General features: G+C 47.1%; 7 protein-coding genes across 7 annotated transcripts; 5 read left to right on the top strand and 2 right to left on the bottom strand.

Moving 5' to 3' along the window:
• Positions 1 to 263: 263 nt before the first annotated feature.
• Positions 264 to 3,326, bottom strand: Bathy06g00600 (hypothetical protein CHLREDRAFT_192098; the record flags this gene model as incomplete). The annotated part of the gene is made up of 1 exon (XM_007512786.1): positions 264 to 3,326. One exon carries the CDS (start codon positions 3,324 to 3,326, stop codon positions 264 to 266), a length of 3,063 nt encoding a protein of 1,020 aa, XP_007512848.1.
• Positions 3,327 to 3,748: 422 nt separating this feature from the next.
• On the top strand, positions 3,749 to 5,356 carry Bathy06g00590 (predicted protein; the record flags this gene model as incomplete). The annotated part of the gene is made up of 1 exon (XM_007512759.1): positions 3,749 to 5,356. One exon carries the CDS (start codon positions 3,749 to 3,751, stop codon positions 5,354 to 5,356), a length of 1,608 nt encoding a protein of 535 aa, XP_007512821.1.
• A 262-nt stretch (positions 5,357 to 5,618) lies between these two features.
• Positions 5,619 to 6,427, top strand: Bathy06g00580 (predicted protein; the record flags this gene model as incomplete). Its single annotated transcript, XM_007512459.1, has 2 exons — positions 5,619 to 5,669; positions 5,879 to 6,427. The coding sequence occupies 2 exons, from the start codon at positions 5,619 to 5,621 to the stop codon at positions 6,425 to 6,427; spliced, it is 600 nt and encodes a 199-aa protein (XP_007512521.1).
• A 491-nt stretch (positions 6,428 to 6,918) lies between these two features.
• On the top strand, positions 6,919 to 7,797 carry Bathy06g00570 (mitochondrial carrier protein; the record flags this gene model as incomplete). The annotated part of the gene is made up of 1 exon (XM_007512349.1): positions 6,919 to 7,797. The coding sequence occupies one exon, from the start codon at positions 6,919 to 6,921 to the stop codon at positions 7,795 to 7,797; it is 879 nt and encodes a 292-aa protein (XP_007512411.1).
• A 722-nt stretch (positions 7,798 to 8,519) lies between these two features.
• Positions 8,520 to 9,929, top strand: Bathy06g00560 (predicted protein; the record flags this gene model as incomplete). The annotated part of the gene is made up of 1 exon (XM_007512420.1): positions 8,520 to 9,929. The coding sequence occupies one exon, from the start codon at positions 8,520 to 8,522 to the stop codon at positions 9,927 to 9,929; it is 1,410 nt and encodes a 469-aa protein (XP_007512482.1).
• A 131-nt stretch (positions 9,930 to 10,060) lies between these two features.
• Positions 10,061 to 11,026, bottom strand: Bathy06g00550 (unknown protein; the record flags this gene model as incomplete). The annotated part of the gene is made up of 1 exon (XM_007512380.1): positions 10,061 to 11,026. One exon carries the CDS (start codon positions 11,024 to 11,026, stop codon positions 10,061 to 10,063), a length of 966 nt encoding a protein of 321 aa, XP_007512442.1.
• Positions 11,027 to 11,820: 794 nt separating this feature from the next.
• Bathy06g00540 (predicted protein) lies at positions 11,821 to 15,696 on the top strand (the record flags this gene model as incomplete). Its single annotated transcript, XM_007512734.1, has 1 exon — positions 11,821 to 15,696. The coding sequence occupies one exon, from the start codon at positions 11,821 to 11,823 to the stop codon at positions 15,694 to 15,696; it is 3,876 nt and encodes a 1,291-aa protein (XP_007512796.1).
• Between the last annotated feature and the right edge of the window lie 73 nt (positions 15,697 to 15,769).

Genomic DNA, 15,769 nt, shown 5'->3' with positions numbered 1-15,769 from the left:
ACGAAAACGACGATGATGATGGAGGTATAATACTCTTTGCGTTCACGTTTATTTTCTCCGTCTCCTTCTTCTTACGGTAAAAAATAGTATCGTCTTTCGAGAAAAAGTTTTGAAGAAAAGAGTGTGCTTGGTGTTCTCACATTCTATAGGACAAACTCGAATTTGCCCTGTTAAAAATTGAGTATTCAACTATTTCTACTGACTACTACTACGACTACGTGTTAGAACAACAACAAAAAGAGACACATCATCATTCATCATCGTTATCCAGAATTTCTCGATCTTCGATTCTGTCGTGCGCGCATTCTCTTCCCTTGCTCGATATCGGCTCGCGCGAGTCTCTCGATTTCCTTTTTCCTCGCCGCGGTTATTCTATTTTTACTCATCAGTTTAGCGTCGACCATTTTCTTATTCTCACTGATTACTTTACTCGTGCCTTTCTTGTGGTGAAACGAAGGATACATGGAGTAGAGCAAGAGATTATTCCGTAACTCGTTCGCTTTGCGTTTGGTCTTTGCGATGCCAGAGTGAGTGCCAGAAAATTTTGAGTCGCCGACGCCGTGTTTAAATTTCGAATCGTATAAACCAACAGAACGTCCTAACCTCCACATGCGAATAGATAACTCGAAATCCAAGCCAATGCCGGGTTGTCCTGGACAGGAAAAGTTGTGATTAAAACCACCAACTTCAGCAAACAACGATCGTCTCGTAATCATCGGAGCTAAGTTTACTTTATAGGCAAACATAAAGTCAACGTTAACGGAGACATCCTTGAATAAAATATCTTTCGTTCGTTTCGCGCGGTCCTTCTCTGGCTCGGCGCCGTACTTAGAACCATCGTTTTGATTTTGCTGAGGTATCATCTTCGTTCCGTCATCTAAGCGACCTCTGTATCCACCTAGTAAGCCCAGTTTGGGATACTTCTTGAATAATGAAATCGCTTTCGAGAGCCAAGCGTCTCCTTTAGGCATGTAATCATCGTCTTGAATCAAAGCTACAATTTCCGCAGACGCCATCAGAGCTAACCGATTATACGCGCGAATCTCGTGCACGTCGTTCGGCATCGCCAAAATGAACGAGTTTTTCTTCGGCTGCTTTTTGGAGAACTTTGAAAATGCGGCAAGCTCCGTGCGCGAATCGTCGTTGATAATAATCTCCACCGGTAATGAAAGCGTTTCCAAAGATTCTAAAAGTTTCTTCACACCAGCTTTTCTGTTGAAATACTGCATGACTAACGTTGCAACCGGGAATTCTCGCGTTGCAGAAGACTTGCATTGTCTCAGGATGGACTTTGGTGGATCTCCTTTTGCCGTAACGTCTGGAGGAAAACAGTTACCGACGACGGTTGGACTGTCGAAAGGCTTCCATCTTTTTGAACGCACGCGTTCGACGCGCATCTCAGCCTCGATGATATCATCCGAAGTTAATCCAGGCACGAGAAATGGCCACATTCCATCCGCGCTCTTATCCCACGGCATATCGTATCGTTTTTTAGGATAAATTTCCGTCTTTGCGAAATTTGCATAGGCACTAATTTTGTTCCCTTTCTTTGCGCTACTCGCCCGAGAGAAAAAAGATGCGGTCTTGGAAACCTCAGGAATACCAAAAGCAGCGCTCTTAAAACCACCTCTCCAGAGACGAATGGACATCTCGCGCAAAGTTTCATCGAAAAGAACATCTCCTGAGCATGTTCCCCACTCTTCAAAACCACCAATCTGGTGTAAAGCATTCGGACGAACAAAAATAGGCGTCGCGTAGCGAAGATGATCTTTCCCGAGCTCGTCCACGGTGGATGTCGCAATTTCTTCTTTGTCTTCTTCTTCTTCTTCTTCTTCCTCCGACGCGAAATTTTTCGCTTTTTGCTGTTGCTGCTCAAGCACTGGCTGCCTTCGGCGCCCATCGAAAAATGCCAAGTTTGGTTTAGCCGACGAGCTCGGAGATTTTATTTGTACCGCCTGTTCGTTCTGAGTAGCAGAAGAGGAATACTCGGCGTTTTGCGGCGTCACCATCGCGAGATGCTCGTCTCTCTTGAGCAACTTCAACGCTTCGTTCGCCCATGCGACGATATTCCGTACCCTCGCATCTAAATCTGTATTACTATTGCCATCCCTGCTGCTATCACTACCGCTATTACCGCTACTCATTCCGTCGCGATGGAGAAAATCTTCCTCTCTCAAGAGTAACGCGAATTCTGCTCTCGTCCCTCGCATCATCTTGTTGAATACACGCGCATTCCCGTTCCTATGCTTCGACGCGAACATCCAATCGTTCGCCCTCGATGTCATTTTTAAAGCATTTTTTGAAAACGGTTTGTTCTGGTTCTCCAACAGATGACTCGAGACGATATCGCCGTCTAAGAAAACAATCAGCTCGCTCGCCTTCAACTTCTTTTGTACTTGATCCCTAACTTTTGCAACGATAGCCTCTACTGCTCCTTGATCACGAGCGAACTTGTTGTCCTTATCGCTTAAAACGAGTCCTATGCTCACCTCCGGCAGTTCGACGTATTTTTGTCGGCATGCTCTCTGAGTGATTGCGCTCACCGCTTTCGGCGCATCCACGATGGACTCCCTCGCGACGAGTATCGGTTTACACGGCGGATTGATGGACATTTTCCTCGTCGTCGAGCTCAAAATCGCTCGCTTCCCAAGCTCTTTACTCCGCATCATCACTTTCACCGCCGCTTGTTTCTTCCACTTTGCTGCTTTATTCCAAGCGTCGTTTTCTTTCTTCCCCAACTCTCTCACCTCGTTCTGGTATCTTTGCGACAGGTGCGCGTTCCGCGTTATCTCAATCTTGAACGAATCGTTTTCTACTTTTATCGCATCGTCCATGACACCATCGGAGTCAGTTTCTTCATCACTCGTCGTCGCTTTGTCGTCTCCTCCTTCGTTATCGTTATCATTCTCGTCGTTATCATTCAATAAGAGCTGCGCCAACGCATCCGCGTTGTGCGTTTTCGTAGACGTCGCGTCCAACAACATCAACTTTTTCGCTGCTCGATTTTGCAAAGTCCATCCCGAGGAGGAGGATGAGATGAAGGATAACGATGATGATACCAGCGACGACGACGACGACGACGACGAGAAGTAGATGAACAGAAGAACAATAATACTCATCAGAGCGAAAGCGAGTCGTGCGCTGGTGGTGGTGTGTACACTTTTCTTCGTCGTCCGAAAACTTTTCATCATCATCGCGTGACAACGCGATGAAGAAGTTCCTCCTTTGCCGCCATCCTTTGTGTCCTCCTCTTCCTCCAAATCCGCCGCCGCTGGTCGCAGCACCCCGTCTCCCCCGGAAGAATTAATAAAGGTGGTGGTGGTCATCTCTCTGAAATCGTTTCAACTCTCTCTCTCATCACTCTCTCCATCCTATTCTATCTTCTCATTTGTTTCTTTCTCCTTTCTCCTGTGTTGTCGAAATGAAACCCCCCAAAGCGGAAAAAAAGCAAAGTGAAAAGCGAAAAAAAAAGGCAGCTAGAAAGAAAAAAAAGACAAACAACACACATCAGCAGAACAAAAAAAGAACAACACCAACAACGAAAAAACCGCCAGACAGAGAAAAAGAGGGCGGCGCTTTGAACAAAAAATAAAAAAATCTTCTCTGTGAAAAAAGCAATCTTCTGGCGAAAAAAAGGGGGAGTATTAGTATTAAGAGAGGACGAGATAGCTGCATAAAGAATTCCCTTCCCTTCCGAAGAAGAAGAAGTTAAAGAAGAAGTGAAAGAAGAAGAATCTATCTCATAAAGATGGCGAACGACGATGCGCGCCACGCGGCGCTGATGCAGATCATCCAAAACGGCTACAGCTCGTCCGCGATCGAAGACACGTATTTCAATCTAATGGATTACGAAACCTTCACGGGGTTACCTCGGAACGATGCCTCTGGCTCGGAACCGGCGTATTTGTCCGCGAGCGATTTGAGCACGCAATACCTGGAAACGCTGGTCACGCCAGCCATTCCGGGGATTGCCATCGCCTCTTTATTGTTCATCGTGTGCTTTTTGGTGGTGTTCTTGCGCGTGTGCACGAAATGCTGCGCCATGTGCTGCCCCGGGAGTTGCTGGGACGAGAAGTGTTTCAGACCCAAGGAGTACACCTCGAGACAGCTGAAAATTACAAAGTGGGCGATGCTGGTCTTTTGCATCATCGGAGGCATCGGGTGCGTTTTGGTCTTCTCTCAAGGAACGGAAGTGTCCAAAGGAGTCACTGATTTCGGAGACGAACTCGTCAACACGACGAAGTCGCTCGAGGTGATCATCAACGATTGGTACGCCGCGCTCGTCCAGGCGTCCCAAGAAGGGTCGGAAGATCTCGCCGATTTGCAATCGAGCAGCGTCGACATCTCATCGTCCGTGGTTGATTTTAATGATCAAATCAAAGGTGTCGCGGAGAAAATTGAATTGTCTTTCATGGTCGTCGCGGCTATCGTTTTCATCGTAGCTATCATCGCGACGGGTTTGGTATGCCTCGGCTGGTCGACCATGTTGATGTTGTTCTTTTTCACTTTGTCTTTGGTCATGATCGTGTGCTGGATCGTCTTTGGCGCTCTTGGTACCATCGGAACTTTGATCGACGACATCGCCCTTGGTTTTGATGCCTTTGCCATGGATGCAAACATTCAAAACGCGTTTCCGACCGGTTCGTCTCTTTGCCCGAGTCGATACAACTCCGCCTCGAGCGTCAACGAAGATTTACGTTCCACGTACTACGACATCATCAACGAGATACAACCGAAAGCGGCGGATCCTGCAATCTGCCCCACCTGCAGTCCAGTGTCTCAAATTTACAACAAGGTATCCGTGGATGATTATTGCAACTGGTATAAAAGTCAAAATGATAAATCCGATCTCTACTACGCCGATCCGGTCTGCAGAAATCACTACTTGGACGTACAAAAATACGGCGGTTGGGCGTACATTCCAAAAACCGTGGATACCGGGAAAATCGACCCAACTGCGGGTGGTGGACAATACACGAAATGTGATTTTACCACCGCGCAAATTGCTGGCGGGGCGACATGCGGCCAAAACCAGGTCGCCTCTGATGCTTACGATGAATTCGTGGCGCTCTTCAACAACCTCGGGTACGTTCTGGCCGTTGAAGATTCCGTCGGCCAACTCATCACGTGCGACTTTGTTCAATCGGAAACCGCGGAAATCACCTCGACCTTACACACCGTCGTTGATGCGCTCAAAGTTCTCTGGGGTGGCTTCCTCATGCTCGGCATGTCTTATTTCGTCATGTGGGTAATCCTCTTAGTCGCGGTCTCGCGAATCGCGAACCCGCAACTCAACGTGGATTCGGGCGAATACGACCCTCAATGGGCGGAAAAACTCTCCATGCCGAGAAGATAAAAGCATCATCATTCATCGCCGTGAGAAGTGAGAAAAGCAGCGCTGATACTAATGAGTATGAAAATATATAATACATGACGCGCTTCGTTTTAATAATATTAAGAAGTAATAATTTTTGATCATGATATTCGATGAAACGGTTCTCGTTTTCGTCAACTAATTTTTAGCCACAAAACGCTTGAAAACTCATCTCAAAAAAAGATAAAAAGAAGAAGAAATCGTTACTTTTCTACTTCTTATTCTCGCGTCTCATCTTAATATCATGGGGTACGCGGGATACGCTCCCGGACACTCCGTCCAAGAACTCACCGAGGTACTACTATTACTAGCAGTGCAGCTTTATTTACTTTCTTCTTCTCTCTCTCTTTCTTTCTTTCTTCTGTTATCTCTCTTTCGTCGTTTCGAGAAAAATCGGTCTTCTCGCGTCATCTCTTCTCGAAACGACACGGACCCATTCATCTGACGCTCACGATGAATCATCATCACTATCATCATCGTCGTAATAAAAACAAAATAAAACAGAAACAAAAAGCGTTACGTCAGGTGGAATCCGTGGAGTGCTTGGAAATGATTGAAAAGTTGTTCAAAAACTGCGCACAAAATCCATCGGAGAAGAAATATCGAAAAGTAAAGTTTGAAACCAACGCGAAAATCAAAGCCGCGTTCGAGAGCGGGAAATCGACGACGAGTAATGAGAGTGCGGTGCAATGTTTTTTAACCCACGGGTGGGTGCTCGAAGAAGGAGAGACGAATGAGAGAGTGTTGAAACTCCCCGAAGCGGTTCAACAAACTTTTCAGGACGTGAGAGAGGTGACGGAAAGAAAAGAAACGTTGCAGAAAGAGTTGCAAGCGGCGTTTCGGCGAAGGGTTGCCGCGCGGTCGAAAGCAGCGGGAGCGTCGAGCGGCGGCTGTTGCTCGGCGAAAGAAGCTCTGTTGAAACAGTTGGAAGCGGATAAATTAGAACGCGCGGCAAAAGGACCGGTGACCACGGGGAGTAAAAGAGTGGACGGCGCCTTGGGCAACGGCGGCTTTTCGACGCCGCAAGACGCCGGGTGTTGCGGTTCCGCGTGAGGATAAGCGCGCTTTGCGATTTTTTTCACGCGACGATGTGAAAACGCAAAGCGAAGAAGAAGAGAGAGAGAGAGAGAGAGAGAGAGAGAGACATAGTTTTCGCGGAAGAAGATTTTATTCTTCTTAATGTGACGCCGCGCGCGGGAAAATTTTCGTTTTAAAATACGAACCCGCCGAGAGATTTAATATATATATTAAAATGGCTGATAAATCCGCGAGAACGAGAACAAAAACGACGAACACTATTACTGCATCGAAGAAATGTGTGTGTGTGTCTGTGTGTTTCTGTGTTTAAAGAGAGGAAGGAAAGGAGGTTCTCTTTGTATTACTTTTTTTTAGCAGCAAAATGTAAAATTTTCTATATACTTTTATGAAAACAAACGAACAGACAAGTCTTTCCACATTAGTCGTACACACTTAACACTTACACACTATAGTAGTTTAATAAAGATAGATCATAGAAGAGCACACACACAAATAAATACTATAAAATGCCTGCGATTGATATCATCATCGGTCCGGCTATCCAAATGGCCGAAGCGGCGTCTTTAGGCATGCCTTTCGAAGTCTGGAAAACACGAATGGGAAGACACCGAACGGAAGGAACTGTGGAGGCGTTGAAAAACGTGTACAAATCCGGAGGCGGAATACACGCGTTTTGGAGAGGCACGTCGGCGAAAATGGTCGAAAGTGGGACGAAAGGCGCGATATTGATGTACGCGAAAGAGGGAATAAACGAGAGTTTGTTGAAAAACGACGTGGATCCAGGCGTCGCCGGGGTTCTCGCCGGCGCCGGTGGAGGGATCGCGCAAGTTTCCGTCATGGGTCCGTGCACGTATTTAGTCACCGGCGCGGTGAACGATCCGTCCGGGAAATCGAGCGTGGAGAGAATAAAGGAAACGTACGCGAGATCTGGAGTGAAAGGGTTTTACCCGGGAGGAACCGCCATCGCGTTTCGACAGGCGACGAACTGGGCCAGTCGTCAAGGTTTCACCGAAATCGTTCGCGAGAAAGCGAAGGCGGTTTGGTACCCGGACGTCGATGCGAAAGAAGTGAAGATGACGAAAGGACAAGAAGTTATATGCGGGGTAATTGGCGGGACGATGGCGTGTTGGAACCATCCGTTTGAAGTCGCTCGAATAGAAGCGCAAACCAGAGGGAGTTTGGGACAAGAAACCGGGAGCATGGTGAGCGTGATGAAGGACATCGTCAAAGAGAACGGCGTCGGCGGGTTGTTTCGCGGGATCGTTCCAAGAGTCGGTTTAGGCATTTGGCAGACGCTGTTTATGGTCACGGGGGCGAAGATTTTGAAAGATGAGTTGAAGGAGAGAGGGCTGTTAGAAAGCTCGGGCGGCGGCGGCGGACATTAGTGATGATGAAAACGATAACGATGAAGAAGAAGTTGATGACGCGTAGACAGGCAATATAAACAGGCAAAATAATATACACATACAACAATACACAGCGAAGTAACAACAACGGATTTAAACGCGAACTCACACCCTCTTCCTACGTCACATAAATGCGCCGCACTCCTCGCCTTCGTTCACCGTTCTCGCCAAAGCTTTCAAGCAGCTCTCCTCTCCTTTCACTCTGTTCAAGATTGTTCCGCACGGAAGTTCCACGTTCGGTCCCATCCCACATTCCGAGAGGCACTTCACCGCGGTGACTTTTAAATCAAACTTTTCTCCTCGCGCTTCCAGAAACTCGAACGTTTTTTGCGAACCTAATCGTCTGCACTCTTTCTTCGTGCACACTTTAATTTCCCGCATCACCGTTTGTTGTTCGCACCGAATAATTCTCGTCGTCGTCCTATTCTTACTCGTCGCCGCTTTTCGTGACGACGATGATGACAAAACGCGTCTCAAAGAAGAAGACCGAGAAGAAGTAGAAGAATGAGTAGTATTAATACTACTATTGAAAGTAAAACTCGTTTTAACGAAGAACATTTGACCCCCCTCTGAAGCGTGCAAAGAAATGGAAAATCTTTAGAAAAGTTCGTTACAAAACAAACACACTTACACTCGTCTCTCCTGTTGGTCTCTCTCTCTCTCTCTCTCTCTCTCTCTCTCTCTTGTACTAATGCGTTGAGATGACGACGAGAGGGAAGACCTCTCCTCAAATAATGATGATTTCTCTCTTGTGCATCTTCGAACTTGCGTTGAGTCTTTTGATCATAAAATACGTCAGTTACACGGAAATCGATTGGATCGCGTACGGGGAAGAAGTGGACGGATTTTTCAAGTTCAAAGAGTACGATTACAGAAAGCTAGGAGGACACACGGGACCTTTGGTGTATCCAGCCGGATTTGTCTACTGTTACGGCTTCATACGATGGATTACAGGAGAAGAAGTGAGAAACGCGCAAGTTTTGTTTGCGTTTTTGTACGTGTTTAATCAGTGGTTAGCGCTACGTATTTTGCAAAGAAGTGGGAAAGTGCCGATTGCGTTTTACGCGGCGACGTGTTTGAGTAAACGGATGCACTCAATATTTACGCTGAGAATGTTCAACGACGGCGTGTGCACAATTTTCTGTCACTTGGCGGTGTTGGCGTTTATGGACGGCGCAAAGAAGGAGAAGGAGAAGAAGGCGAAGAAGATGACGATAAATAATGGACGCGCGTGTTTGAGAGGTTTCGCGTGGCTTTCCGTGGCAACTTCGATTAAGATGAACGCGTTGTTGTACCTTCCACCGGCGCTCGTGCTTTTAGTCGGATACGGACAGACCCTGTGGGAGATACTTTTATGCGTAATAGTTTTCGTGGGCGTACAAGTCGCGTTAGCGCTGCCGTTTCTGTTGACGTTTCCGAAGAGTTATCTGGCGAGAGCGTTTGAGCTGACGCGTGTGTTTACGTATAAATGGACGGTGAACTTTAAATTTTTGAGCGAAGATTGTTTCGTTTCGAAAGAATTGGCGCATGGATTACTCTCGGTGCACGTCGCGGCGCTTTTCGTCGCCGCGCACAGAAAATGGTTCCGGCGACGAAATCTTCCTCCAGGAGCAAAGGAGCAAAGGTTCTTTTGGGATTTCTTTGGAAACTTCTTTCGCATCGCAAAGAGAGATATTTCGTCTGCGTTTCGTGGTAAAAGTAGTAGCAGTAGTAGTAGTACGAGAAGTAGAAGGAGTGGAATAGAAAATAGGAATAGCGAAAAGAGTGGCTCAGATGATGATAATGACAAAGAGTTGGAAAGAATAAAGTATCCGAGTGAAAACGACGCGGCGCTGATGTTGGCGCAAGGGAATTTTATTGGCGTTTTGTGCGCTCGGAGTCTGCACTATCAGTTTTACTCGTGGTATTTCAATTTATTACCGTTGATTTTATTCAATCGGACGTCGTTGATACATCGTAAAGGTAATATTAATATGATTTTCGAATGCATGAGGAACGGCGGCATCATGTTGTGTTTGGAGTATTGTTGGAACAAGTACCCGAGCACGGCGTTTTCGAGTTTATTGTTGCAAGCGACGCACGCGATGATTTACGCGACGTGCGTGTTGTAATTGAATACGTGTTGTTAAATACTCTATAGCTGTACTACTTTTACTATTTTGGTAAGTGTATAGAATCTCTACCTCTCTAAATCTAAATCTAAATTTTCTTCTTCTTCTTCTTCTTCTTCTTCTTCTTCTTCTTAAATATGAATTCCAAACAGGCGTTCGTATAAGGAGCTTTTTATTCGCGTGACGTAAAAAGTTTTTCCGCTCGGCGTTTTCACCGGCTCTTCTTTCCCACCATCGTTCGCGTTGTGAAACTTTTTCGCAATCATAGCCTCGTGTATGGCGTCATCTTCCGACGTGTCCTTAAATCCTAAATCGTTCAACTTCAACTGTAAAGCGTCTCGTTGCATCTGCATGTGTTCGACCAGTTTCGCCAGCGCTTGCGTCCTTTTGCGATCCATTTTCTTGAGCTGTTCAATCTGCAAACTCGAATGCACCGCCGCCTTCAACACTTCTCTCGTCTTATCTATGAACTCAATTTGCTCGTCACTCGTCACCTCTCGTATGTCCATTTTCAGCTCCACCACGTTTTGTCTTCGATCTTTAATATACGCCTCTTTCGCTCGAAGTTGTTGTTTCGTCGCCGCTAATTCCGCGTCTTGCTCGTCGTATTTCAGCGACGTCGTCTCCAACTCGTTCCTCAACCGTTCGATTTCGCTCAGTAAATCCTCAATCGTCTCTTCCGCGCCTTTACCTCCGTTCGAGAGGATTTTTAACGTTCGTCCGACGGTCATAAATTTAACACTCGATGATGCAGACGCGGGCTGAACATTGGTGTTGGAGCCATTTCCACCATTATTCGTCGTCTTAAAACTCGCCGCTCCTGCGGCTAAAACGATCGACGCTCGTCTCACGCTGTCCAACGCTCTCGTCGTTTCTTCCAACACCGCCTCGGTGATTTCTCGCTGCCTGCGTTCTTTCACCAAAGTTTTCTGCGTCTCTCTCAGTCGTCGTTCAAAGTTGGTCGACTCCTTCATCTTCATCATCGCGCTCTTTTCTTCTTTCTTGTTATTGTTGTTTTCGTCGTCGTAAGAAGACGAAGAAGACGACGACGAAGAAGAAGACAAAGAAGAGGCTAAACGACGAGTCTCATCGGACATCTTTTTTGCCCCCTTTGCGTTAGCAGAGAGTATTAGTATCAGAATAACGTACGAGAGTCGTCGTCGTGTTCTTTTCTTCCCGTGGTCTTTCCAAAATCCAGCAGCTTTTGCCTTTTCTCGATGCTTGAAAAAAAAACAAAACAAAGCAAAAGAAGAGAGCTGGAGACGGCAACACCGAATTTCGGCCAACTTTTTTCCGGTCAGCCAAAAAAGTTGGCCGAAATCGGTTAATTTTTTTTTTACAGCCTCCCCAAAAAACAGAAAATACCACCTTCAAAAGTGGTGCAGTTTTATAAGACTTTCATATTTGCGCTTGAAGTTCTTCGTATCAAAAGGCGTATTTATCCATAAAATTACGTCAGAAGGTTGGCAAACTATACGCGAAGGTCGTGCTCGATTATGGGAGCCGTAAAGTCTCTCCATGGTTGTCTCTCAAGTCTCAAGTCTCAAGTCTCTCCACGGCCCTAAAAAAAAAATTAACCGATTTCGGCCAACTTTTATAGGGGCAACTGACCGGAAAAAAGTTGGCCGAAATTCGGTGTCGCCCAAGAAGAGAGACGACAAAAAAAAAAGAAGAAAAACGAAGAAAAAAACAAAAAAGGACACGAGAGAGAAATTTGAGAGGAGAAGAAAGAGGCCGCGGAAAAGAAAGAGGAATAAAGCACAAATCCATCAGAGTGGAGGTGACACAATCGACCACACTTTTAATAGCACGAGCACATCTCTCTCTCTCTCTCTCTCTCTCTCTCTGTGTGTGTTTGGGTTCGCAGGCGCGAGAAGCACAAAACGAGACGATGAAGGCGCATTATCACGGAAGAAGAAGAAAGAAGAATACTACCGCCGCTGCTGCGACGAGAAGAGCGTCGTCGTCCTCGTCTTTGTTGAAGATGATTTCGATGAAATCTGCGGTCGGGGCGGTCTGTGTCCTCGCCGCGGCCAGTGGGGGATTGGTGAAAGACGCGCACGCGTGGTCTGGTGGAGCGAACATCGTGAGCGCGGCGCAGACGACCACGACCACGAGGAGTCACGACTCGCCGGTGGTTTTGGACGGCACGAGCAATGAGAGGACTTCGGACGACGGGACGTTCGCAGCGATCGGAGAAGAAGAAGAAGTCGCACGAGTTGATCAACAACAACGAGAAGAACAAGAACGCGTTCCACAAATTACAGCGACGAAGCGAGGTTCGACTTTGAGCAACACAAACGGTAACAACAACAAAGAGGAGGCTTTACTCCCCGTGGTAAAAAAACAGATGCTTTTGGAAGAATTGAAAGCGACCGCGAGGGAAAAGAAAGCTTTGGAGGAGTCTTTGACGCAAACGAAACAAGAAGCGGCGAAAGAAATGCAACGCTCGAAGGATGAGAAAAAGGAAAGAGAAGACGCGGAGAGAGAGAAGCGAGAAGAGTTGAGCAAGAAGAAGAATGCTAATGTTTTTACTGTGAATAATGGTGCTTCAAATGGCGATGGCAACACGATCAACAACGACGAGGGCGGGAGCTGGCCGGTACTGGCGAATGCGCTCGCGGATCCAAGAGCGCGGGCGGAAGAGAAACAGCGCCAGCAACGTCAACAAGAACAACGCCAACAAGAACAACAACAACAACAACAACAACAACAACAACAACAAAATAAAGATATTCACCAGGATGCGGCGAATGCGCTGAGTGCGGACGAACACGCGCAAAAAATTGTCGATCGCGTCGTTGAAAACGCCAAGAAGAAAGCGGAAGGCGTCGCGAAGAAAGTGCTCGAGGAGGCGACGATGAAAGCAGACTTGATCGTACAAAAGGCGCTTGCTCAAACCACCACCACCAATAACAATAATAATAATAACAATAACAATAACAACAACAACAACAATATCTACGAACGACAAGAGCAACGCCGAGTGGAAAATGTCCAAATGGAACAGCCGGCGAGCTTCGAGGAGGAAAAGGATGTTTTCGTCACCGAGGGTAAAAGTTTGTCGTCTCCTAAACAGCAAGCGGAAGAAAGACAACCGAAACAGCAAGAATCCGTGGAAGTGGATGAAGCGGAGGAAGCTCCAAAAGCATTTTGGCCGTCTCAGGATGAAGATTTAGAGAATTTGGGCGACGACAACGACGACGTGAAGGAATCGGCGGGAATGACTGCCCCGAACGCCAAAAAGTCTGTGTCTGTCGGTGCGGCTACTGCGTCATCATCCGCACCTGCAAAGAAAGTCTCCGAAGACGACGAAGACGAAGGCTTCTGGAAAGACGAAGACAACGTTGCAAAAGCTGGAGAAGGTGCACAAATCATCGACGACGATCTCGAGGAGGAGCAAAACGCGGTTAAAAAAGTCGTGCCTAAAAAAGACGTCAATCCGTGGCTCGCGAAAGAAAAAGCGTCGACGATGGACGAGGAACAAGCTGCTTCGGTCGAAAGAATTACGCACAGAAAACCAGACGGTTCTATCGATTACGACTATCCTCGCGTTCACGACAAGCCGAAAGTCGATCGCACGGATGTCGATATGCTCGGCAGCGCTCAACGACAGAAACCGGTGGCGAACCACCCCGGATTCTCGCACCCGGAGCAATTCAAAACTGCTTTGGCCGCGTGCTTTCGTCAGTCTCCGGAAGGTGATTGCACGGATTCGTACTTCGGACACATCTCTGAATGGGACACGTCGAAGGTGACGAACATGGCCGGTGCTTTTATGTACAAGAGGCAATTTAACCAGGACTTGTCCAACTGGGACGTTTCGCAGGTAACAAACATGAAGCACATGTTTTACGAAGCGCAAACCTTCGACCAAGATTTAAGTCGGTGGAACACGAAGAATGTGAAAGATATGACGGGTATGTTTTACGCGGCGCTTAAATTCAACCAAAATGTTGGGAATTGGGATGTCGGACAAGTTACGGACATGTCGTACATGTTCAAACATGCGCAAAGTTTCAACTTTGACTTGTCGCTGTGGAAAGGTCCAGCAGCGGAAGCTGCTGCGCACGAAATTTTTGAGGACGCGCAGAACTTCCTCGAAAGTTTCTCGTGCCCAGGCATGTCCGTTCACGGGCCAGTGTCTGGATGCAACTGGTTTAAAGCTGGTATTGAAGATTGTTTGAAGGAAGCACCGGTTGATGGTCAATGTCATGAATACGCGAAGACCTCTCGAAGAGGCACTATGCCAAACTGGGACACAAGTCAAATTCGCAACATGGAAAATCTGTTCAAAGATCGCAAAGACTTTAACGCAGACATTACGAAATGGGATACGAGTAACGTGATTACCATGAATAACATGTTCGAAGGTGCGACCTCGTTTAACCAACCTATCGGAGCCTGGGACACGAGCAAAGTGACGGATATGTCGAATATGTTCCAAAAAGCGAGTCGATTTAACAAGGATATTATCAACTGGGATGTGTCGCACGTTACGACCATGCGTTCGATGTTTGCGCACGCCGAAGATTTCAATCAACCGTTGGAGCGTTGGGATGTTCGCAAGGTCAAAGACATGTTTTACATGTTCACCGGAGCGAAGAATTTCCAGCAACCGATTCACACGTGGAAGGGTTTGGCTGCCGACGCTGTTCAGAATGGCGAGTGGGGAAGAATCTTCGATGGAGCTTGGGCTTTTAACAATAGGTACACTTGCAGAGATCGAGAAGGTGTTATCAACGTCGGACCGATTTCCACGTGCGTACCGAAAGAGTTGGCGCCGAAACCTCCGTTGGCGATTCCAACGTTGGGCGCACCGCGAGAAAAGAGATCTTGGATTTCAACCGTATTACCGGCACTCGGTAAACATAAGTCGACTTCAGTCGACGTCCCGATGGATGTTAGCGATCACTCGAAGAAGTTTACTCCCCAAGCCGGTGTTGTAAACAACAAAGCTTCGGAACAATCGGTCAAGCCTCTGATCACGGAGAGTTCAGACGGCGCGGAGGCAGAAAAAGAACGACAAGCGATTCTTCGAAAAATCGAAAAGCTGAACAAGAAACCATCGAGTAGAAAGCACGGGAAAATTATCGTGCATCACGACGATGGTGACTACGACGAGTACGAGCACGTTCCAGAGGAGGAGAAGAAAGGAATTTTTGCGAGGTTGTTTGGCAGTTGGACTTCCTCTTCTCCGGCATCAGACGACACGGTAGCATCGAGCTCTTCGTACTCGGAGTCGGATGATTACGAGGATGTATTAGCTGAACGCGAAGGCAGAAAATTTGATAAGAAACACGCTTCTAGATCCTCGAAGAAAGTCTCCGCTGCGAGAGATGATGATGACGAAGACACTGATGAGGCGGCGATGGGAGCTCTCGAAGAGGAGACGCCGAAGTCACGGCGGGAACAATTGGATGCGTTTGATACCTCCTCGTATAAAATGCTCGGTGCGGTGTGCTTGACGGTTTGTGCGTTGGCAATTTTGGTGGAAACCGCGCAGAAATACGGGCCAAAGTTCAACCACGGTATTACGTTTGATCCAAAAGCTCCGTTTTTCCGAGAAGCGTCCAACGGGAAAGGGGCTTCCTCCACCCAAGAAACTGGTGGATTCGGTATTCAAACGAAATCTAGCTATGGTGCGAGCGATGCAGTTTCTACCACGGGACAAATGTCGCCAAAAAGTAGAGATATCGAGGGTGGTTTGGTTAATGAAGCTCCTGGGAGCAAAAAATTTTCCGTTCGCTCGTTGCTGAGTAAATAAATGAGTGCGCTCCCGGAAGTCACACCCCTGTACAAATGTTTTATTATTACTATTTATTCTATTTAATCAAAGT

Source organism: Bathycoccus prasinos (assembly GCF_002220235.1).
Source record: "Bathycoccus prasinos genomic : Chromosome_6".
Classification (NCBI taxonomy): Eukaryota; Viridiplantae; Chlorophyta; class Mamiellophyceae; order Mamiellales; family Bathycoccaceae; genus Bathycoccus; species Bathycoccus prasinos.
This window is presented reverse-complemented; position numbering and strand designations above follow the sequence as displayed.